The sequence below is a fragment of the Oncorhynchus keta genome, chromosome 4 (assembly GCF_023373465.1).
Source record: "Oncorhynchus keta strain PuntledgeMale-10-30-2019 chromosome 4, Oket_V2, whole genome shotgun sequence".
Classification (NCBI taxonomy): Eukaryota; Metazoa; Chordata; class Actinopteri; order Salmoniformes; family Salmonidae; genus Oncorhynchus; species Oncorhynchus keta.
This window is the reverse complement of record NC_068424.1, coordinates 24,479,399-24,501,281: the sequence shown is the minus strand read 5'-3', so window position 1 is coordinate 24,501,281 and position 21,883 is coordinate 24,479,399. Positions and strand designations below refer to the sequence as shown.

At 47.3% G+C, this 21,883-nt stretch overlaps 1 protein-coding gene across 1 annotated transcript in view; it reads left to right on the top strand.

The window, feature by feature from the left end:
• Window positions 1-21,883, top strand: part of sspo (SCO-spondin) — an 86,728-nt gene that overhangs the window by 4,920 nt on the left and 59,925 nt on the right. Inside the window, exons 14-32 of the mRNA XM_052518237.1 lie at window positions 81-253; window positions 479-697; window positions 967-1,132; window positions 1,341-1,587; window positions 2,864-3,071; window positions 3,315-3,409; window positions 3,778-4,034; window positions 4,503-4,637; window positions 9,085-9,287; window positions 9,441-9,568; window positions 9,838-9,947; window positions 10,262-10,411; window positions 10,669-10,762; window positions 11,103-11,506; window positions 19,306-19,542; window positions 19,912-20,091; window positions 20,433-20,663; window positions 21,121-21,243; window positions 21,387-21,487. Of these exons, the coding sequence (XP_052374197.1) occupies window positions 81-253; window positions 479-697; window positions 967-1,132; window positions 1,341-1,587; window positions 2,864-3,071; window positions 3,315-3,409; window positions 3,778-4,034; window positions 4,503-4,637; window positions 9,085-9,287; window positions 9,441-9,568; window positions 9,838-9,947; window positions 10,262-10,411; window positions 10,669-10,762; window positions 11,103-11,506; window positions 19,306-19,542; window positions 19,912-20,091; window positions 20,433-20,663; window positions 21,121-21,243; window positions 21,387-21,487 (3,461 nt within the window). The remainder of the gene's footprint in view (window positions 1-80; window positions 254-478; window positions 698-966; window positions 1,133-1,340; window positions 1,588-2,863; window positions 3,072-3,314; window positions 3,410-3,777; window positions 4,035-4,502; window positions 4,638-9,084; window positions 9,288-9,440; window positions 9,569-9,837; window positions 9,948-10,261; window positions 10,412-10,668; window positions 10,763-11,102; window positions 11,507-19,305; window positions 19,543-19,911; window positions 20,092-20,432; window positions 20,664-21,120; window positions 21,244-21,386; window positions 21,488-21,883) is intronic.

Here is a 21,883-nt window from a genome sequence, read left to right as displayed (position 1 = left end):
ACCAATCAGTTTGAACTGGCTGGGACAGAGCCCTCTATGCAGGAAAACAAAAGATGTGGTGCATTGTTGTCCTGTTCCAGGTGCAGTGACACTGAATGGCCAAAGGGAGGCGCTGCCAGTGGTGACTGGGGACTTGGTGGTGCGGAGGTCCTCATCCTCCTTCCTGGTGGTCCAGACGTTCGGTGCACAGCTCCTGTGGCATCTGGACGGGCCCCTGGCCCTCATCACCTTGCAGCCTGGCTTTGCTCACAAGGTAAAACTCTACCTTGCTCCCACTCTAACTTAATGCTTTACCAAACCAAGGTCCTGACTCTATGGTTGTGTTTACACAGGCAGCCCAATTCTGATCTGTTGCTCAATTATTGTCAAAAGATCTGACTGGTTCAAAAGACCAATTATTGTCAAAAGTTCAGAATTGGGTTGCCTGTGTAAATGCATCCTCTGTGGTGGTATTGAATTGATGTGTGTTTTCCTCCAGATCCGAGGGTTGTGTGGTACATTGACCTGGAATCAGCATGATGACTTCACCACTCCCGAGGGGGACGTAGAGAACACTGTCTCCTCCTTCGCTGCTAAGTTCACCACAGGGGACTGTCTTCCCCCCCAGGATGCTCCGCCGGACCCCTGTGGCTCCTACAGCCAGAGGAGACAGTACGCAGAGGGTGTCTGCTCTGTCATACACAGCCCTGTGTTCCAGGTGTGTGTGTGTGTGTGTGTGTGTGTGTGTGTGTGTGTGTGTGTGTGTGTGTGTGTGTGTGTGTGTGTGTGTGTGTGTGTGTGTGTGTGTGTGTGTGTGTGTGTGTGTGTGTGTGTGTGTGTGCGTGCGTGCGTGCGTGTGTGTGTTGCTCAATACAAAAGCACTGTCTTGTCTTCCAAGTAAAATGGTCAATTTTGACAGTGTTTAAATGTAAAGATCGTTCCAACAATGAGTGTATTTCTCCATCTCTCTCTCTCTGGTCTCTGGAGGCCTGTCATGACGTGGTGGAGAGGGAGCCCTACCTGCGTCTGTGTCTGACAGAGGTGTGTGGCTGTGGCCCCCAGAGGCCCTGCCAGTGTACTGTCCTCACCGCCTACTCCCGCCACTGTGCCCAGGAGGGCGTGCCTGTCAGCTGGCGCAACCACACCTTCTGCCGTAACAGCCAGTGTTTATATACCTAATACGCTACACAATGTTCCAATGTCAGTAGGGGGTATGACTATCGTCAGGAATATTGGGGGCACAATCTGTGTAATGTCAAAGGTTCTGAAAATGAGTAGTTAAACACTCCGATCAAATATGAAAACACTTTTTCCAATACGTTTTCCAGTACGTTTTCCAATACTCTTCCACTCCCCTCCAGCGGTGCAGTGTTCAGGGGGACAGGTGTACCAGGAGTGTGGTCGGCCATGCGGTGGTTCCTGTACTGACCTCCGGCAGGGCTGGAGCTGTGAGCTGAGCAACCGGAGCTGCGTGCCAGGCTGCCAGTGCCCTCCAGGCCTGGCACAGGATGACAAGGGCCAGTGTGTGCCCGTCTCCATGTGCCCATGCATGCGGGGAAACAAGCTGTACCAGCCTGGTAGTACCGTCCATAACAACTGCAACACCTGGTTCGTGCCTAGGGGTCAAGAGTCAAATGACTTGTTGAATGCCCTGGTTTATCATTTCTCCACTCAACCCAACAATGATCCTGGGCTTTTTACTATGTTTCATTGTCAACTTTTTTTTTCTCTACTGAAGATGTTGCATTGCAAACACTTTCTTTTGAGACACAGGGTGACTTGGCTGACCTGGTGTCTGCCCAATCATTCTTCACACACCAGTTACAGACCCAAGCAATATCCCTATCATTCTAACCTTACAGATGGAAAGAGAGAGAAAGAAAGAGAGAGAGACGGAAAGAAAGAAGAAGCAGAGAGAAGGAAAATTAGATACAGAATTGCATAATAATTAACTTAGTTACCCGGTCGATTTTTACAATCTTTGCCATAAATGCTGTGTCTCTTTGTGACCGACACGGCTTGTGAAGGCGGCACAGCATGTGAAGGTCTTTATCGTCTGAAGCTGGTGAACAGCTCTCATAAATGGAAGGTAGGCATGAGTCAGCAGAAGTTATCTTTGATCTCAGCGCAGATAGGCCTAAGGCAGATACAGAAATAATTTGTCTACCAATGTAACCATTGCAATTTGTAGACGCTGTAGACATTGTAGAATTCGGTTTGTCGCTAAAAATCGGATGAAAGCAAACATCGTGTCAACTGTGTGGTTGTTCAAGCTCAAAGGAGTTATGGGCCATTGTTTATCGCAGTAGTGCATTCATTGGGCAAATTATTCACTTCCTGGTGACACTTTACCATTGGGGTCCATTTATAAACCTGCGTTCATTAATAAATAGTGAATACATCTTTTTAAACCTAGATATATGTCTCCATGTATGTGAAGGTTTTTTGCAAGCAGGGGCATGATATGGTACTGTGATATGTAACTGGGTATACTTCCATTGTGTTATCCGTTCGTCCCTCATCCAATCTCAGTGGTGTAAGAGCTCTGATGAAATCACCCTATGGTCTGCTCTCTGCTACATCAGGATAGGTTGATTTCATTGCATCTCTTTGCCACATAACAGCAAGAGTCAACGGGCTGGTGCGTACTGGTTATGTAGCCCTGAACAGCACTCTAACTGACATTTTAATTACCTGTTTGAATATAGTGTGGTAATGTGGAGTTTGAATACAGCTTTAGGATTGGCTTAGATAATTAATATATGACCTGTGCACATATACCTTGACCGTGGTGTTGCACAAGCTAGTGTGTTGTCCCCCCCCCACACACACTTATTTTTCTGTCTTTATCTCTCTCCCATCTACTTTCCTCCCCTCATTGTAGTGTGTGTGAGCGTGGGGTATGGAACTGCACAAAGGAGGTGTGTCCAGAGGCAGCCCAGTGTCCAGGCTCTTTGGTCTTCTCTCCTCGCTCCTGTTTACTCACCTGCTCCAGTCTGGACGCACCGGGACAGGCATCCCCTGGACCCCCAACCTCCCCCTGCCAAGAGCCACGGGCAGGCTGTGTCTGCCCCCAGGGGACCGTCCTGCTGGTGGGCCCCTCCCTCCTCCTACCTGGATGTTTGTTCCTCCCATCTCAGCACATAGAGAATGAAGTAGAAATGTCTCAGCAATTAAAGATTACAGTGAATAACTCCAGACACAAACAAAGCATTAAAATGTGTCACCCCTCAGCTATAGACAATCAGCTTTAATATTGCAGATAGATTGTGGCTTCTATCATTGTAATTGTGTGCATTATTTCCGTTCCCCTATATATTTTCCTGCCACCCCAGGGTAATCACTGTGTCCTCCCAGAGCAGTGTCCGTGTCACCATAATGGTCGACTGTACTACAACAATGACACAATCACCAAAGACTGCAACACGTGGTAAGCACCTAGGTTAACATGTGTTTAACACATGGAGGCAATAAACAGTTCACTTTAAAACCATAAAGAACACTGAACTCTGAATGGCAATACAGTGGATCTTAAAGGAATAGTTCAACCCAAATTCTACGTTTTTCAGTTGGCTGTATACTGTGCCGAAGTGGTCTGAAGTCCATTTCTATGATGTCTGTTCTGATGAAGCTATTAAACTATATGCATTAGGAGAAATCTGCAGGCTTCGATCCAAAATTATTAGAATACATTGGCGCTATGGAATTAGATGGTATCAATATTTTAAACGCTTTAAAACAAAATGCACATCAGTGTCTTTAACTCCTCATTGCCTGGGATTTGGTCTTTCCCTACAGCATATGCAAGGAGCGCCGCTGGCACTGCGGCCAGTCCCTATGTACGGGGACCTGCGTGGCAACGGGTGACCCTCACTATGTGACGTTCGACGGACGCTGCTTCTCCTTTCTGGGCGACTGTGAGTATGTGCTGGCGCAGGAAGTGGGCGGTCTGTTCAGTGTGACGGCGGAGAACGTGCCATGTGGCAGCACGGGGGTCACCTGCACCAAGTCAGTCAGCCTCAGTGTGGGCAACACCGCCATCCACCTGCTAAGAGGTAAGGGAGGGAGGGAGGGTATGGGGAGAGAGGGAGGGAGGGAGAGGAAGGGAGGAAGGGGGAGAGGGGGAGAGGGGGAGGGAGGGAGAAGGACAGAATGGGAGTGGGAGAAGAGAGGGGGGAGGGGGGTGGAAGGGGGAGGGGTAGAGGGGTAGAGGGAGGGAGCAGGGACGATAGGTTGGGTAGAGGTAGGGAGAGAGGGAGGGAGGATGGAAGTGGGAGGGGTAGATGGAAGGAGTTGGGATGACAGGGAGGGATGAGGGAGAGGGGGAGGGTAGAAGGAGGGAGTTGTGACGAGAGGAAGGGGGTGGAGTTTGGAGGGTGGATGGATGGTATGTGAGAGAAAATACTTTGAGAGATATAAATACAATGTTGCATGTTATAAAGTCACTCCTCGTGATGTTAGCTATAAACAGAACAGGATGAAAACAATACAGACTAAAGAAGTTCACCATGTGTGTGTGACAGGTAAAGCTGTGACAGTGAATAGCATGCCTGTGACTCTCCCGAAGTCGTACTCTGGCAGCGGTCTGACTCTGGAGAGAGTGGGTCTTTTTGTGTCCCTCTCCTCCCGCCTGGGGGTCACTCTGCTCTGGGACGGAGGTAGGGAGTACCAAGATACACACAACCCCCCCCACACACACACACAGACACATACAAACACACACACACACACACATAAACACAAACACACACAGACACACACACGCACTGGTGATCATTAGTGGAGCATGTTGAGAGCTTCAAGTTCCTTGGTGTCTACATCACCAACAAACTATCATTGTCCAAACACACCAAGACAGTTGTGAAGATATGCAACTGTTCAGGGAAGTAAGGAACCAATACACACAGTCAGTAAGGAAAGCAAAGGCTAGCTTTTTCAAACAGAAATTTGCATCCTGTAGCTCTAACTCCAAAAACTTTTGGGACGCTGTAAAGTTCCTGGAGAACAAGTACACCTCCTCCCAGTTGCCCACTGCACTGAGGCTAGGTAACACCAATGATAAATCCATGAAAATCGAACATTTCAATAAGCATTTCTCTACGGCTGGCCATGCTTTCCTCCTGGCTACCCCAACCCCGGCCAACAGCTCCGCACCCCCCACAGCTACTTGCAAGAGCCTCCCCAGCTTCTCCTTCACGCAAATCCAGATCGCAGATGTTCTGAAAGTGCTGCAAAACCTGGACCCGTACAAATCAGCTGACCTAGACAATCTGGACACTCTCTTTTTAAAAATATCCGCCACCATTGTTGCAACCCCTATTACCAGTCTGTTCAAACTCTCTTTCGTATCGTCCGAGATCCCTAAAGATTTGAAAGCTGCCGCGGTCATCCCCCTCTTCAAAGGGGGTGACACCCTAGACCCAAACTGTTACAGACCTATATCCATCGTGCCCTGCCTTTCTAAAGTATTTGAAAGACAAGTTAATAAACAGATCACTGACCATTTTGAATCCCACAGTACCTTCTCCGCTGTGCAATCCGTTTTCCGAGCTGGTCATGGGTGCACCTCAGCCACGCTCAAGGTCCTAAACGATATCATAACCTCCATCGATAAAAGACAGTACTGTGCAGCTGTCGTCATCGACCTGGCCAAGGCTTTCGACTCTGTCAATCACCGTATTCTTAAAAACAAAAAAAAACAACTTACATTTTTTTTTAATTCCCTCCCCAAAAATGTACCCCCTTTTTTCTCACCAATTTCGTGGTATCCAATTGTTAGTAACTACTATCTTGTCTCATTGCTACAACTCCCGTACGGGCTCGGGAGAGACAAAGGTTGAAAGTCATGCATCCTCCGATACACATCCCAACCAAGCCGCACTGCTTCTTAACACAGCATGCATCCAACCCGGAAGCCAGCCGCGCCAATGTGTCGGAGGAAACACCGTGCACTTGGCAACCTTGGTTAGCGTGCAATGCGCCCGGCCCGCCACAGGAGTCGTTGGTGCCCGATGAGACAAGGATATCCCTACTGGCCAATCCCTCCCTAACCCGGACGACGCTATGCCAATTGTGCGTCGCCCCACAGACCTCCCGGTCGCGGACGGTTACGACAGAGCCTGGGAGCGAACCCAGAGCCCTTAACCACTGCGCCTCCCGGGAGGCAATCACCGTATTCTTATCTGCAGACTCAACAGCCTTGGTTTCTCAAATGACTGCCTCACCTGGTTCACCAACTACTTCGCAGATAGAGTTCAGTGTGTCAAATCGGAGGGCCTGTTGTCTGGACCTCTGGTAGTCTATGGGGATGCCACAGGGTTCAATTCTCGGGCCAAGTATCTTCTCTGTATACATCAACGATGTCGCTCTTGCTGCAGGTGATTCCCTGATCCACCTCTATGCAGATGACACCATTCTGTATACATCTGGCCCTTCTTTGGTCACTGTATTAACTAACCTCCAAACGAGCTTCAATGCCATACAACACTCCTTCCGTGGCCTCCAACTGCTCTTAAACGCTAGTAAAACCAAATGCATGCTTTTCAACCGTTCGCTGCCCGCACCCGCCCGCCCAACTAGCATCACTGGATGGATCTGACCTAGAATACGTGAATCTTCAATCCAAATTCAATCCAAATTCAAATCTAGAATCGGCTTTCTATTTCGCAACAAAGCCTCCTTCACTCACGCCGCCAAACTAACCCTGGTAAAACTGACCATTCTACCGATCCTCGACTTCGGCGATGTCATCTACAAAATAGCTTGCAATACTCTACTCAGCAAATTAGATGCAGTCTATCACAGTACCATTCGTTTTGTCACCAAAGCGCCTTATACCATCCATCACTGTGACCTGTATGTTCTAATCGGCTGGCCCTTGCTACATAATCATCGTCAGACCCACTGGCTCCAGGTCATCTATAAGTCTATGCTATAGGTAAAGCTCTGCCTTATTTCCAGCCAAAGAGAGGAGTCACAAAAAGCAGAAATAGAGATAAAATGAATCACTAACCTTTGATGATCTTCATCAGATGACACTCATAGGACTCCATGTTACACAATACATGTATGTTTTGTTCGATAAAGTTCATATTTATACCTAAAAATCTCAGTTTACATTGGTGCATTATGTTCAGCAGTTCTAAAACATCCAGTGATTTTGCAGAGAGCCACATGAATTTACAGGAATACTCAATAAACATTGCTAAAAGATACAAGTGTTATGCATGGAATTTTAGATCCACTTCTCCTTAATGCAACCGCTGTATCAAATTTCAAAAAAGCTTTACCGAAAAAGCACTCCATGCAATAATCTGAGAACAGCGCTCAGAAAACAAAACAAGCCATACAGATATCCGCCATGTTGTGGAGTCAACAGAAGTCAGAAATAGCATTATACATATTCACTTAGCTTTAATGACCTTCATCAGAATGCACTCACAGGAATCCCAGTTCCACAATAAATGTTAGATTTTTTCGATAAAGTCCATCATTTATGTCCAAATACCTCCTTTTTGTTTGTGCGTTTAGTACACAATCCAAACTCACCACACGCGGGCAAGTCCAGGCGAAGGTTCAGACAAAAAGTCATATTACAGTTCGTAGAAACATGTCAAACGAAGTTTTTATCCAAGCTACTCAATATGCCCCCCAGTCCCAAAGAAGTTAAACATCAGCTATCCGAGCAGCTAACCGATCGCTGCAGCTGAACATAGTCCATCTGTAAATAGCCCACCCAATCTACCTACCTCATCCCCATATTGTTTTTATTTACTTTGCTGCTCTTTTGCAAACCAGTATCACTACTTACACACCATCATCTGCTCATCATCATCTGCTCATCTATCACTCCAATGTGGCCTATTTTTTTGCCTTTCCTCCCCATGCCATTTGCACACACTGTATATAGACTTTTTTTTCTATTGTGTTATTGACTGTACGCTTGTTTATTCCATGTGTAACTCTGTGTTGTTGTTTGTGTCGCACTGCTTTGCTTTATCTTGGCCAGGTTGCAGTAAATGAGGACTTGTTCTCAACCAGCTTACCTGGTTAAATAAAGGTGAAAAAAAGAGGGCACGACAAAGCCTATTCACCCACAGGAGACTGAAAAGATTTGTCATGGGTCATCAGTTCCTCAAAAAGTCATACAGCTGCACCATTGAGAGCAACTGCTCAGCATCCGACCGCAAGGCACAAAAGAGGGTAGTGCGTACGGCCCATTACATCACTGGGGCCAAGCTTCCTGCCATCCAGGACCTCTATACCAAGCAGTGTCAGAGGAAGGCCCTAAAAATTGTCAAAGACTCCAGCTACCCTAGTCATACTGTTCTCTCTGCTACTGCATGGCAAGCGGTACCGGAGCGCCAAGTCTAGGTCCGAGAGGCTTCTAAACAGCTTCTACCCCCAAGCCATAAGACTCCTGAAGAGCTAATTAAATGGCTACCCAGACTATTTTTATTGCCCTGCACCCCCCTGCTACTCTCTGTTTATTATCTATGCATAGTCATTTTACCTCTACCTACATGTACATATTATCTCAATTACCTTGACTAACCTGTTTATTATCTATGCATAGTCATTTTAACTCTACCTACATGTACATATTATCTCAATTATCTCGACTAACCGGTGCCCCCGCACATTGACCCTGTATAGCCTCGCTACAGTTATTTTACTTATCTATTTACTTATCTACTTATATTTACTTATCTGCTTATCTATCATATCTGATTTTTCTTAAAACTGCATTGTTGGTTTAGGTCTTGTAAGCATTTCACTGTAAGGTGTTGTATTCGGCGCTTGTGACAAATACAATTTGATTTGATTGACTGTGTCCATTGCCTGTGATCATTGCCTGTGATCATTGACTGTGATCATTGACTATGACCATTGACAGTGACCATTGACGGTGACCATTGCCTGTGACCATTGACGGTGACCATTGACGGTGACCATTGACGGTGACCATTGACGGTGACCATTGACTGTGACCATTGACTGTGATCATAGAAAGTGATTATTGACTGTGATTATTGACTGTGATTATTGACAAAGCAAACATAGTTATCAGTCTGAAGTCCTGACCATTCTTCTCCACTCCTCTAGGCATGCGTGTATACGTGCGTCTCGCGGCTCATCTGAGAGGGCGAGTGGGGGGCCTGTGTGGGAACTTTGACGGGGACACAGAGAATGACTTCACCACGCGTCAGGGTAGCGTGGAGTCTACAGCCGAGCTGTTTGGCAACTCCTGGAAGGTCAGCCCCTCCTGCCCAGATGTTCAAGACCAGGACCTTCGAGACCCATGCACTGTGAGTGGCACACACACACACACACACACACACACACACACACACACACACACACACACACACACACACACACACACACACACACACACACACACACACACGCACGCACGCACGCACGCACGCACACACCTTAACCTTTGTCCCCTGTTCCAGATCAACCCTCACAGGGTGACGTGGGGGAGAAAGAGGTGTGCTGTCATCACCCAGGACCTATTTTCTCTGTGCCACCCTGAGGTGCCCTACCAGCAGTACTATGACTGGTGTGTCTTTGATGCTTGTGGGTGAGTGGCTAACCTTTAAATCACAGGACTGGAGAGGTGCTATTAAGGATTGCAAAGCTTCCACAAATCTAACATCGCATCAGTCCTAAAGGGTCAGAAGTCCTAAAGCAAAAATTGATAGCAGAACAGGTTAAATAGAAGTAAGAGAGGTTATTACATATTTAGGTCAAGTTTAGAACACCAGTATCCTATTCCAATACAGGTTTTTAATCTACTAATGACTCTTTATGAAGCACAATGTGTTAATCCCTGTTCTCTGGGTGTGTTAGATGTGACTCTGGGGGGGACTGTGAGTGTCTGTGTACAGCCATCGCTGCCTACGCTGAGGAGTGTAACCGGCGTGGTGTCTACATCCCCTGGCGGTCCCAGGAACTCTGCCGTGTGTACAGCTTCTCTTGCACGCGCACGCACGCACACACACACACACACACACACACACACACACACACACACGCACGCACGCACGCACGCACGCACGCACGCACGCACACACACACACACACACACACACACACACACACACACACACACGCACGGATTGGACATTGACACTGATTGAGCAACATTCATTTGAATTGGGTAGACCTTGGATAGACCTTTTTACACATGTTTACCACCTGTGTGACAAAATGCAGATGAACTCTTTCCATACTTCCCTCCCTCTCTCCACCCTCCTCCTCCTCCTCTGTGTAGCCCTGCAGTGTGAGAATGGTCTGGTTTATGAGGCCTGTGGGCCGGCTTGTTCTCCCACCTGTCCCAGTGAAGCCCAGAGCCCTGACTCCCAGTGTGGAGCCTTCTCCTGTGTGGAGGGCTGCTTCTGCCCTGCGGGCACTCTCCACCACAGTAAGACAGCAAGGGCTACATCTCAATCCAGTTCCTTCCCGTCTGTCATCATTCACACCGGTCCTGGAGAGTGCCTGGGAATGTGCAGGCTTTTATTCTACCCCAGCATTAAGACACCTGGTTCAACTTATCATGGACCTCCATTCGGGTTGTTGATTAGATGCGATGTGTCAGTGCTGGGCTGGAACAAAACCCTGCACGCCCCAGAAACTCCCTGTTTTATCATATGCTTGCCCTGACTCTGTCTCCACCTACAGGTGAAGGCTGCGTGGCGCCCGCACTCTGTCCGTGTGAGTGGGCAGCCTCTGTTTTCCCACCCGGGGCCAGCATCACCCAGCACTGCCAGAACTGGTCAGTCTGTCCCCTCGCCTATCGGCTCAACTCATAAACCATCACCCGTGTCGTGTGAGGCCAATTTGACATGTGGGCTTTTCATTTGGGGTGTCGAAACTGATACTTACTAACACGTCTCTCAGTTCAGCTAGACTGATTTTGTCATTTTACACACCTGAGAGGAACATTTTATTAGTTGTGTGAATAGGTTTTGTGGTAGGTTCTGTGGCTGGGTGAATTAATAGAAAGGATACTAACTTACATAGTAAGTCCTGTTAGGATTTGCCTTGTGTGTTTATGTGTACCTGGAAGGTGTTTTTATGGGTTTGATGTATTCTGTATATCTGCGGTCTTCCAGCTCATGTACTGAGGGCTTATGGCAATGTGAGGGCTCCCCGTGCCCACCTCCCTCCCCCTGTCAGGAGTCAGAGTTCCTGTGCACAGGGGGACGCTGCGTCCCCTCCCTATGGGTGTGTGACAACGAGGACGACTGCGGTGACGGCTCTGACGAGCTGTGCCCATCAACCTGTGCCCCGGGGCAATACCGCTGTGCCAGCGGGCCCTGTGTGGACCTGGCGTTGCGCTGTGACGGGCATCCGGACTGTGCCGACCAATCAGACGAGGAGTTCTGTGGGCCTGCCACCCCTGTGCCCCTGTGCCCGCTGGGGGAGTTCCAGTGTGCCAGTGGGCGGTGCCTGCCCGCCAGCCGAGTGTGTGACGGACGCCTGGACTGTGGGTTCGCTGACGGGTCTGATGAGCAAGGTGGGTGTGATTGAAAATGTATGTCTGTCTAGTGTCCATAAGTGTGTTTTTGTACTCGATGTGTGTAGGTGTCTATTATTGTCTAATTTCATATTAGTATTAACAAGCCTAGGTGTGTACAGTGCATTCGAAAAAAGTATTGAGACCCCTTGACTTTTTCTCAATTTTGTTACGTTACATCATCAATCTCCACACAATACACCACAATGACAAAGAAAAACGTTTTTTTGGAAAAACAAATAAAAAAAATATGGAAATAAGTATTCTGACCCTTTACTCAGTACTTTGTTGAAACACCTTCGGTAGCGATTACAGCTTCGAGTCTTCTTAGGTATGATGCTACAAGCTTGGCACACCTGTATTTGGGGGAATTTCTCCCATTCTTCTCTGCAAATCCTCTTGTTCTGTCAGGTTGGATGGGGAGCGTCGCTGCACAGCTACAGTGGGGCAAAAAACGTATTTAATCAGCCACCAATTGTGCAAGTTCTCCCACTTAAAAAGATGAGAGAGGCCTATAATTTTCATCATAGGTACACTTCAACTATGACAGACAAAATGAGAAAAAAAATCAGAAAATCACATTGTAGGATTGTTAATGAATTTATTAGCAAATTATGGTGGAAATAAGTATATGGACACCTACAAACAAGCAAGATTTCTGTCTCTCACAGACCTGTAACTTCTTCTTTAAGAGGCTCCTTTGTCCTCCACTCGTTACCTGTATTAATGGCACCTGTTTGAACTTGTTATCAGTATAAAAGACACCTGTCCACAACCTCAAAGAGTCACACTCCAAACTCCACTATGGCCAAGACCAAAGAGCTGTCAAAGGACACCAGAAACAAAATTGTAGACCTGCACCAGGCTGGGAAGACTGAATCTGCAATAGGTAAGCAGCTTGGTTTGAAGAAATCAACTGTGGAAGCAATTATTAGGAAATGGAAGACATACAAGACCACTGATAATCTCCCTCGATCTGGGGCTCCACGCAAGATCTCACCCCGTGGGGTCAAAATGATCACAAGAACGGTGAGCAAAAATCCCAGAACCACACGGGGGGACCTAGTGAATGACCTGCAGAGAGCTGGGACCAAAGTAACAAAGCCTACCATCAGCAAGGGCATTGAAGATGAAACGTGGCTCGGTCTTTCAGCATGACAATGATCCCAAACACACCGCCCGGGCAATGAAGGAGTGGCTTCGTAAGAAGCATTTCAAGGTCCTGGAGTGGCCTAGCCAGTCTCCAAATCTCAACCCCATAGAAAATCTTTGCAGGGAGTTGAAAGTCTGTGTTGCCCAGCAACAGCCTCAACATCCCTGCTCTGGGCCAAAATACCAGCAACAGTGTGTGAAAACCTTGTAAAGACTTACAGAAAACGTTTGACCTCTGTCAATTCCAACAAAGGGTATATAACAAAGTATTCAGAAACTTTTGTTATTGACCAAATACTTATTTTCCACCATAATTTGCAAATAAATTCATAAAAAATCCTACAATGTGATTTTCTGGATTTTTTTTCAAATTTTGTCTGTCATAGTTGAAGTGTACCTATGATGCAAATTTACAGGCCTCTCTCATCTTTTTAAGTGGGAGAACTTGCACAATTGGTGGCTGACTAAATACTTTTTTGCCCCACTGTATATTCAGGCCACTCAAGGACATTCAGAGACTTGTCCCGAAGCCACTCATGCATCTTGGCTGTGTGCTTAGGGTCGTTGGAAGTTGAACTTTCACCCCAGTCTGAGATCTTGAGTACTCTGGAGCTGGTTTTCACTTTGCTCCGTTCATCTTTCCCCCGATCCTGACTAGTCTCCTAGTTCCTGCCGCTGAAAAACATCCCCACAGCATGATGCTGCCACCCCCATGCTTCACCGTAAGGATGGTGCCAGGTTTCCTCTAGATGTGACGCTTGGCATTCTTGGCATTCTGGCCCGTTCAACCTAGGTTTCATCAGACCAGAGAATCATGTTTCTCATCGTCTGAGAGTCCTTTCGGTGCTTTTTGAAAAACTCCAAGTGGGCGGTCATGTGCCTTTTACTAAGGAGTGGCTTGCATCTGTTCACTCTACTAATAAAGGCCTGATTGGGGTAGTGATACAGAGATGGTTGTCCTTCTGGAAGGTTCTCCCATCTCCACATACGAACTCTTTAGCACTGTCAGAGTGACCATTGGGTTCTTGGTCACCTCCCTGACCAAGGCCCTTTTCCCCCAATTGCTCAGTTTGGCCGAGTGGCCTTCTCTTCTCTAAGAAGAGTCTTGGTGGTTCCAGAATTCTTCCATTTAAGAATGATGACGGCCACTGTCTTCTTGGGGACCTTCAATGCTGCAGAATTGTTTGGGCTACCCTTCCCCAGGGCTGTGCCTCGACACAATCCTGTGTTGGGGCTCTATGAACAATTCCATTGACCCCATGTCTTAGTTTTTGCTCTGACATGCACTGTCAACTGTGAACCTTACATGTGTGTGCCTTTCCAAATCATGTCCAATCAACTGAATGTACCACAGGTGGACTCCAATTAAGTTGTAAAAACATCTCAAAGATGATCAATGGAAACAGGATGCACCTGAGCTACATTTTAAGTCTCATGGCAAAGGGTCTGAATAGTTATATAAATAAGGTATTTCAGTTTTTTGTTTTTTCTAAATTTGCTAACATTAAAAAAAAACTGTTTTCGCTTTGTCAATATTATGATATATATATATTTGTTTTAATATAACCATTATTTAACTAGGTATGTCAGTAAAGAACAAATTCTTATTTACGTTGACGGCCTACCCCGGCCAAACCCTCCCCTAACCCGGACGATGCTGGGCCAATTGTGCACCACCCTATGTGATACCCGATCACAGCTGGTTGTGATACAGCCCAGGATCGAACTCTGGTCTGTAGTGACGCCTCTAGCAATGCGATGCAGTGTCTTAGACCGCTGCTCCACTCAGGATCCAGTGTTATGGGGTATTGTGTGTAGATAGATGAGATTATTATTATTGCATTCTTTTGTACTTTTTAACCCTTTTTCTCCCCAATTTCGTGATATCCAATTGGTGGTTGCAGTCTTGTCTCATCGCTGAAACTCCCGTACGGACTCGAAAGAGGCGAAGGTCGAGAGCCATGCGTCCTCCGAAACACGACCCTGCCAAGCCATGCTACTTCTTGACATTCTGCTCACTTAACCCGGATGCCAGCCCCACCAATGTGTCGGGGGAAACACTGTACAGCTGGTGACAGAAGTTTGTGTGTATGTGCCCGGCCTGCCACAAGGAGTCGCTCGAGCACGATGGGACGATCCGGACGATGCTGGGCCAATTGTGCACTGTCTAATGGGTCTCCCGTTTGCGGGCGGCTGCGACACAGCCTAGGATCAAACCTGGGTCTGTAGTTGCGCCTCGAATATGTTTTTCATGACGTGGATCGTGTGTTCTGCCTTACAAACAGGACAACGGAATGGATCCCATGCAGCGACCCCCCCAAAAAAACGACTCCGGAAAAGAGGGAAACGAGGCGGTCTTCTGGTCAGACTCCGGAGACGGGCACACCGTGCACCACTCCCTAGCATTCTTCTTGCCAATGTCCAGTCTCTTGACAACAAGGTTGATGAAATCCGAGCAAGGGTAGCATTCCAGAGGGACATCAGAGACTGTAACGTTCTTTGCTTCATGGAAACATGGCTCACTGGAGAGACGCCATCCGAGGCGGTGCAGCCAACGGGTTTCTCCACGCATCGCGCCGACAGAAACAAACAACTTTCTGGTAAGAAGAGGGGCGGGGGCGTATGTATGCCTTATGACTAACGAGACATGGTGTGATGAAAGAAACATACAGGAACTCAAATCCTTCTGTTCACCTGATTTAGAATTCCTCACAATCAAATGTAGACCGCATTATCTACCAAGAGAATTCTCTTCGATTATAATCACAGCCTTATATATCCCCCCCCAAGACGACACATCGATGGCTCTGAACGAACTTTATTTAACTCTTTGCAAACTGGAAACCATTTATCCGGAGGCTGCATTCATTGTAGCTGGGGATTTTAACAAGGCTAATCTGAAAACAAGACTCCCTAAATTTTATCAGCATATCGATTGCGCAACCAGGGATGGAAAAACCTTGGATCATTGTTACTCTAACTTCCGCGACGCATATAAGGCCCTGCCCCGCCCCCCTTTCGGAAAAGCTGACCACGACTCCATTTTGTTGATCCCTGCCTACAGACAGAAACTAAAACAAGAGGCTCCCACACTGAGGTCTGTCCAACGCTGGTCCGATCAAGCTGACTCCACACTCCAAGACTGCTTCCATCACGTGGACTGGGATATGCTTCGTATTGCGTCAGATAACAATATTGACGAATATGCTGATTCGGTGTGCGAGTTCATTAGAACGTGCGTTGAAGATGTCGTTCCCATAGCAACGATTAAAACATTCCCTAACCAGAAACCGTGGATTGATGGCAGCATTCGCGTGAAACTGAAAGCGCAAACCACTGCTTTTAATCAGGGCAAGGTGTCTGGTAACATGACCGAATACAAACAGTACAGCTATTCCCTCCGCAAGGCTATCAAACAAGCTAAGCGTCAGTACAGAGACAAAGTAGAATCTCAATTCAACGGCTCAGACACAAGAGGCATGTGGCAGGGTCTACAGTCAATCACGGACTACAGGAAGAAATCCAGCCCAGTCACGGACCAGGATGTCTTGCTCCCAGGCAGACTAAATAACTTTTTTGCCCGCTTTGAGGACAATACAGTGCCACTGACACGGCCTGCAACGAAAACATGCGGTCTCTCCTTCACTGCAGCCGAGGTGAGTAAGACATTTAAACGTGTTAACCCTCGCAAGGCTGCAGGCCCAGACGGCATCCCCAGCCGCGCCCTCAGAGCATGCGCAGACCAGCTGGCCGGTGTGTTTACGGTTCCCACATGCTTCAAGAGGGCCACCATTGTTCCTGTTCCCAAGAAAGCTAAGGTAACTGAGCTAAATGACTACCGCCCCGTAGCACTCACTTCCGTCATCATGCTTTGAGAGACTAGTCAAGGACCATATCACCTCCACCCTACCTGACACCCGAGACCCACTCCAATTTGCTTACCGCCCAAATAGGTCCACAGACGATGCAATCTCAACCACACTGCACACTGCCCTAACCCACCTGGACAAGAGGAATACCTATGTGAGAATGCTGTTCATCGACTACAGCTCAGCATTCAACACAATAGTACCCTCCAAGCTCGTCATCAAGCTCGAGACCCTGGGTCTCGACCCCGCCCTGTGCAACTGGGTACTGGACTTCCTGACGGGCCGCCCCCAGGTGGTGAGGGTAGGCAACAACATCTCCTCCCCGCTGATCCTCAACACGGGGGCCCCACAAGGGTGCGTTCTGAGCCCTCTCCTGTACTCCCTGTTCACCCACGACTGCGTGGCCACGCACGCCTCCAACTCAATCATCAAGTCTGCGGACGACACAACAGTGGTAGGCTTGATTACCAACAATGACGAGACGGCCTACAGGGAGGAGGTGAGGGCCCTCGGAGTGTGGTGTCCGGAAAATAACCTCACACTCAACGTCAACAAAACTAAGGAGATGATTGTGGACTTCAGGAAACAGCAGAGGGAACACCCCCCTATCCACATCGATGGAACAGTAGTGGAGAGGGTAGCAAGTTTTAAGTTCCTCGGCATACACATCACAGACAAACTGAATTGGTCCACTCACACTCACACGCCTCTTCAACCTCAGGAGGCTGAAGAAATTCGGCTTGTCACCAAAAGCACTCACAAACTTCTACAGATGCACAACCGAGAGCATCCTGGCGGGCTGTATCACCGCCTGGTACGGCAACTGCTCCGCCCTCAACCGTAAGGCTCTCCAGAGGGTAGTGAGGTCTGCACAACGCATCACCGGGGGCAAACTACCTGCCCTCCAGGACACCTACACCACCCGATGTTACAGGAAGGCCATAAAGATCATCAAGGACATCAACCACCCGAGCCACTGCCTGTTCACCCTGCTATCATCCAGAAGGCGAGGTTAGTACAGGTGCATCAAAGCTGGGACCGAGAGACTGAAAAACAGCTTCTATCTCAAGGCCATCAGACTGTTAAACAGCCACCACTAACATTGAGTGGCTGCTGCCAACACACTGACACTGACTCAACTCCAGCCACTTTAATAATGGGAATTGATGGGAAATGATGTAAATATATCACTAGCCACTTTAAACAATGCTACCTTATATAATGTTACTTACCCTACATTATTCATCTCATATGCATACGTATATAATGTACTCTATATCATCGACTGCATCCTTATGTAATACATGTATCACTAGCCACTTTAACTATGCCACTTTGTTTACATACTCACCTCATATGTATATACTGTACTCGATACCATCTACTGTATCTTGCCTATGCTGCTCTGTTCCATCACTCATTCATATATCCTTATGTACATATTCTTTATCCCCTTACACTGTGTATTAGACAGTAGTTTTGGAATTGTTAGTTAGATTACTTGTTGGTTATTACTGCATTGTCGGAACTAGAAGCACAAGCATTTCGCTACACTCGCATTAACATCTGCTAACCATGTGTATGTGACAAATATCACCACCTCAAGCTGAACCTCAGCAAGACGGAGCTCCTCTTCCTCCCGGGGAAGGACTGCCCGTTCCATGATCTCGCCATCACGGCTGACAACTCCATTGTGTCCTCCTCCCAGAGCGCTAAGAACCTTGGCGTGATCCTGGACAACACCCTGACGTTCTCAACTAACATCAAGGCGGTGTCCCGTTCCTGTAGGTTCATGCTCTACAACATCCGCAGAGTACGACCCTGCCTCACACAGGAAGCGGCGCAGGTCCTAATCCAGGCACTTGTCATCTCCCGTCTTGATTACTGCAACTCGCTGTTGGCTGGGCTCCCTGCCTGTGCCATTAAACCCCTACAACTCATCCAGAACGCCGCAGCCCGTCTGGTGTTCAACCTTCCCAAGTTCTCTCACGTCACCCCGCTCCTCCGCTCTCTCCACTGGCTTCCAGTTGAAGCTCGCATCCGCTACAAGACCATGGTGCTCGCCACGGAGCTGTGAGGGGAACGGCACCTCAGTACCTCCAGGCTCTGATCAGGCCCTACACCCAAACAAGGGCACTGCGTTCATCCACCTCTGGCCTGCTCGCCTCCCTACCACTGAGGAAGTACAGTTCCCGCTCAGCCCAGTCAAAACTGTTCGCTGCTCTGGCCCCCAATGGTGGAACAAACTCCCTCACGACGCCAGGACAGCGGAGTCAATCAACCTTCCGGAGACACCTGAAACCCCACCTCTTCAAGGAATACCTAGGATAGGGTAAGTAAGGGTAAGTAATCCTTCTCACCCCCCTTCTCCCCCAACAAGATTTAGATGCAAGTGGCTGTTCCACTGGTTGTCATAAGGTGTATGCACCAATTTGTAAGTCGCTCTGGATAAGAGCGTCTGCTAAATGACTTAAATGTAAATGTAAATGTAAATAAAATTTGATTTGATTTGATTTTGAACTGCGATGCAGTGCCTTAGACCTGCGCACTCGGGAGGCAGAGGATTTACTATTTATTTTGCGATTTTAGAATAAGGCTGTAACGTAACAAAATGTGGAAAAAGGGAAGGGTTCTGAATGCTTTCCGAATGCACTGTATGCTCCTGTCTATAACCATTTCTGTTAGTGCATACACACGTTCCTTAGATTTTATACTTTACATGTATGAGTCTATTATTGTCTTTCCCTCTCAAGTTCAAGTGTTTTTGTGTGTGGTCAGAGTGCGGGGTGGTGTGTGGCCAGGGGGATTTCCTGTGTTCAGGGGGACTCTGTGTGCCCTACCTCCACCGCTGCGATGGCCATGATGACTGTGGGGATCTGAGTGATGAGAGGGGGTGTGTGTGCGCCCCGGGAGAGTTCCAGTGCCCTGGGGACCAGTGTGTCCCTGCAGACAAGGTGTGTGATGGCCACAAAGACTGTCCCTCTGGCACCGATGAAGCCGTCTGTTCAACTGAAGGTACATGAATCTTTACAATCAAGTCCTCACTATCAGTTGAAAACAATAGACATATTGACATGATACATTCGACTGCAATGTGTAATTCATTTAAAGCAGGTTGACATTGACTGATACAGTACGAATGACACGTTCCTAGAAATTACACATTTTCAAACAGCATTGAGAGCTCTGAGGCCTCTGGAAACACCATCTGACAGGCGTGTGGGTCTGTGTGAGTTCATGCATGTACCTGTGTGAATGCGATAAAAATATAATAACTGGTGACACAAACGGTGCACAAACCAATAACTTATATTTTTCCTATTTCATGTGTTTTTTGCACGTCCACCCCCCTGCGTGGTGGCTAAACCTTTGTTTATGTGACAGTGACCTGTGCCCCTGGTCAGTTCCTGTGTGCTGATGGCACCTGTGTGACACTCACCAAGCTATGTGACGGGGTGACAGACTGCCAGGGCGGAGAGGACGAGGACCAGAACAACTGTCAACCAGTCACCATGGCCCCAGTTACCATAGCAACACCCATCAACCCGACTTCACCCACTTCTGGTAAGAGCAACAATACTGTTGAGAATATCAAGAGGGAAGGCTGGCAGTCTGCCCAAGAGTTACTCAACAGTGTCTGCAACACAACTCCAACTCCAAACACCACCATAACTCCTACCACAAGCCACTGCTGAAAGTATTAGATAGGTATCTGCAGTATGGACTTATTACTCATCTGGATTACTGGGTGAAATATACTTCATATTGATTCACACAACCATATTGCTTCATACAAATATACTTCATACAACATATCTTAATCTCTCAGATCTATAAGACCTCCCTAGCTAGGTGCCTTGTGGGTAAGGGCCAAACTGACCCCCCCCCCTTCTCTCTTACCCCAGCCTGCCAGTCTTATGAGTTTGCCTGTGCCAATGGGCAGTGCGTGCCCCGGGCGTGGCACTGTGACGGGGAGACAGACTGTTTGGACGGGAGTGACGAGCAGGGCTGTCCCCGGTTGTGTGGCCCCGGCCAGGTGCCATGTCGCAGTGGTGACCAGTGTGTGGACTACCAGCAGCTATGTGATGGGATACCTCACTGTAGGGACGCCTCCGACGAGAGTGTGGATGACTGCGGTTAGTAATGCACCTGATGGGAAATACATGAAGCATACAGAACCAGTCAATGGTTTTTCTTTATTTTTTACTATTTTATACATTGTAGAATAATAGTGAAAACATCAAAACTATGAAATAACACATATGGAACCATGTAGTAACCAAAAAAGTGTTAAACAAATCAAAATATATTTTACATTTGAGATTCTTCAAAGTAGCCACTCTTTGCCCTGATGACAGCTTTGCACACGCTTAGCATAAATGAATGAGTAGGCGTGTCCAAACTTTTGAAAGGTACTGTATATCGTACTGACACCTACTGGATAGGAATCATACTGTATAATACATGCATATTAACACTAATATATGCAATATATATGTACAGCAAATATATACACACCAACACGAGTACATGCATCCCATAAATTAATTTTAACAGATGTTTATAAAAAGAGCACCATCTGTTTTTTTTTAGGCTCTACAAGGATCCCACCTTGCCCTGGGAGCTTTCCATGTGACAACCGCACGTGTGTGAACGCGACTCAAGTGTGCAACGGTGTAGCCGACTGTCCACACGGAGAGGATGAGCTGGTGTGTGGTGAGTTGTGAGAGGAAAAGAGAATCTACCGCGGTGCACAAACCATCACTTAGAGACATGCAAACCTCGTTTCAGATGGTCCATTTCATGTCGTTTTGATTGAATTGAGTCCATAGTCTGTGGTTGTATTGTCCTGTAACTAGATAAGACCAGCCCATCCCCTGCTCTCCCTGGCGATAAGAACAACAGTCACATCTGTCCTGAGTTCACCTGCCTGGACGGATCGTGTGTCTCCTTCAAAGCAGTAAGATTCCCCTAACCAAACATTTTACTTCAGTGCTTACTGACATTGAACAAAACAAATGCTTCGGGCCAAAAATACGCAGCACAGTATATTATCTTACCATGTCCTTTATTTGTATATACCTGGGTCGTATTCATTAGGACATTCAACAGTAAAAACATTTTACAACAGAAAACATTTCAGTTTCAGTCCTTTTTCTTCTGTTTGGTGCCTGATGAATATAACCCTTGTATATTTTGTACAAATAAAGTGCTGCCAGGAATGTTAAAGGCTCAATTCAGCCATTTTTACATCAAATAATTTCTGATTAACAGCTAAGCACCTTACTCTAAAAGATTTCCATTAAAATTAGAAATCTATTAGAAATCTTTTAGCAAAAAAATATTTCTCAAACAC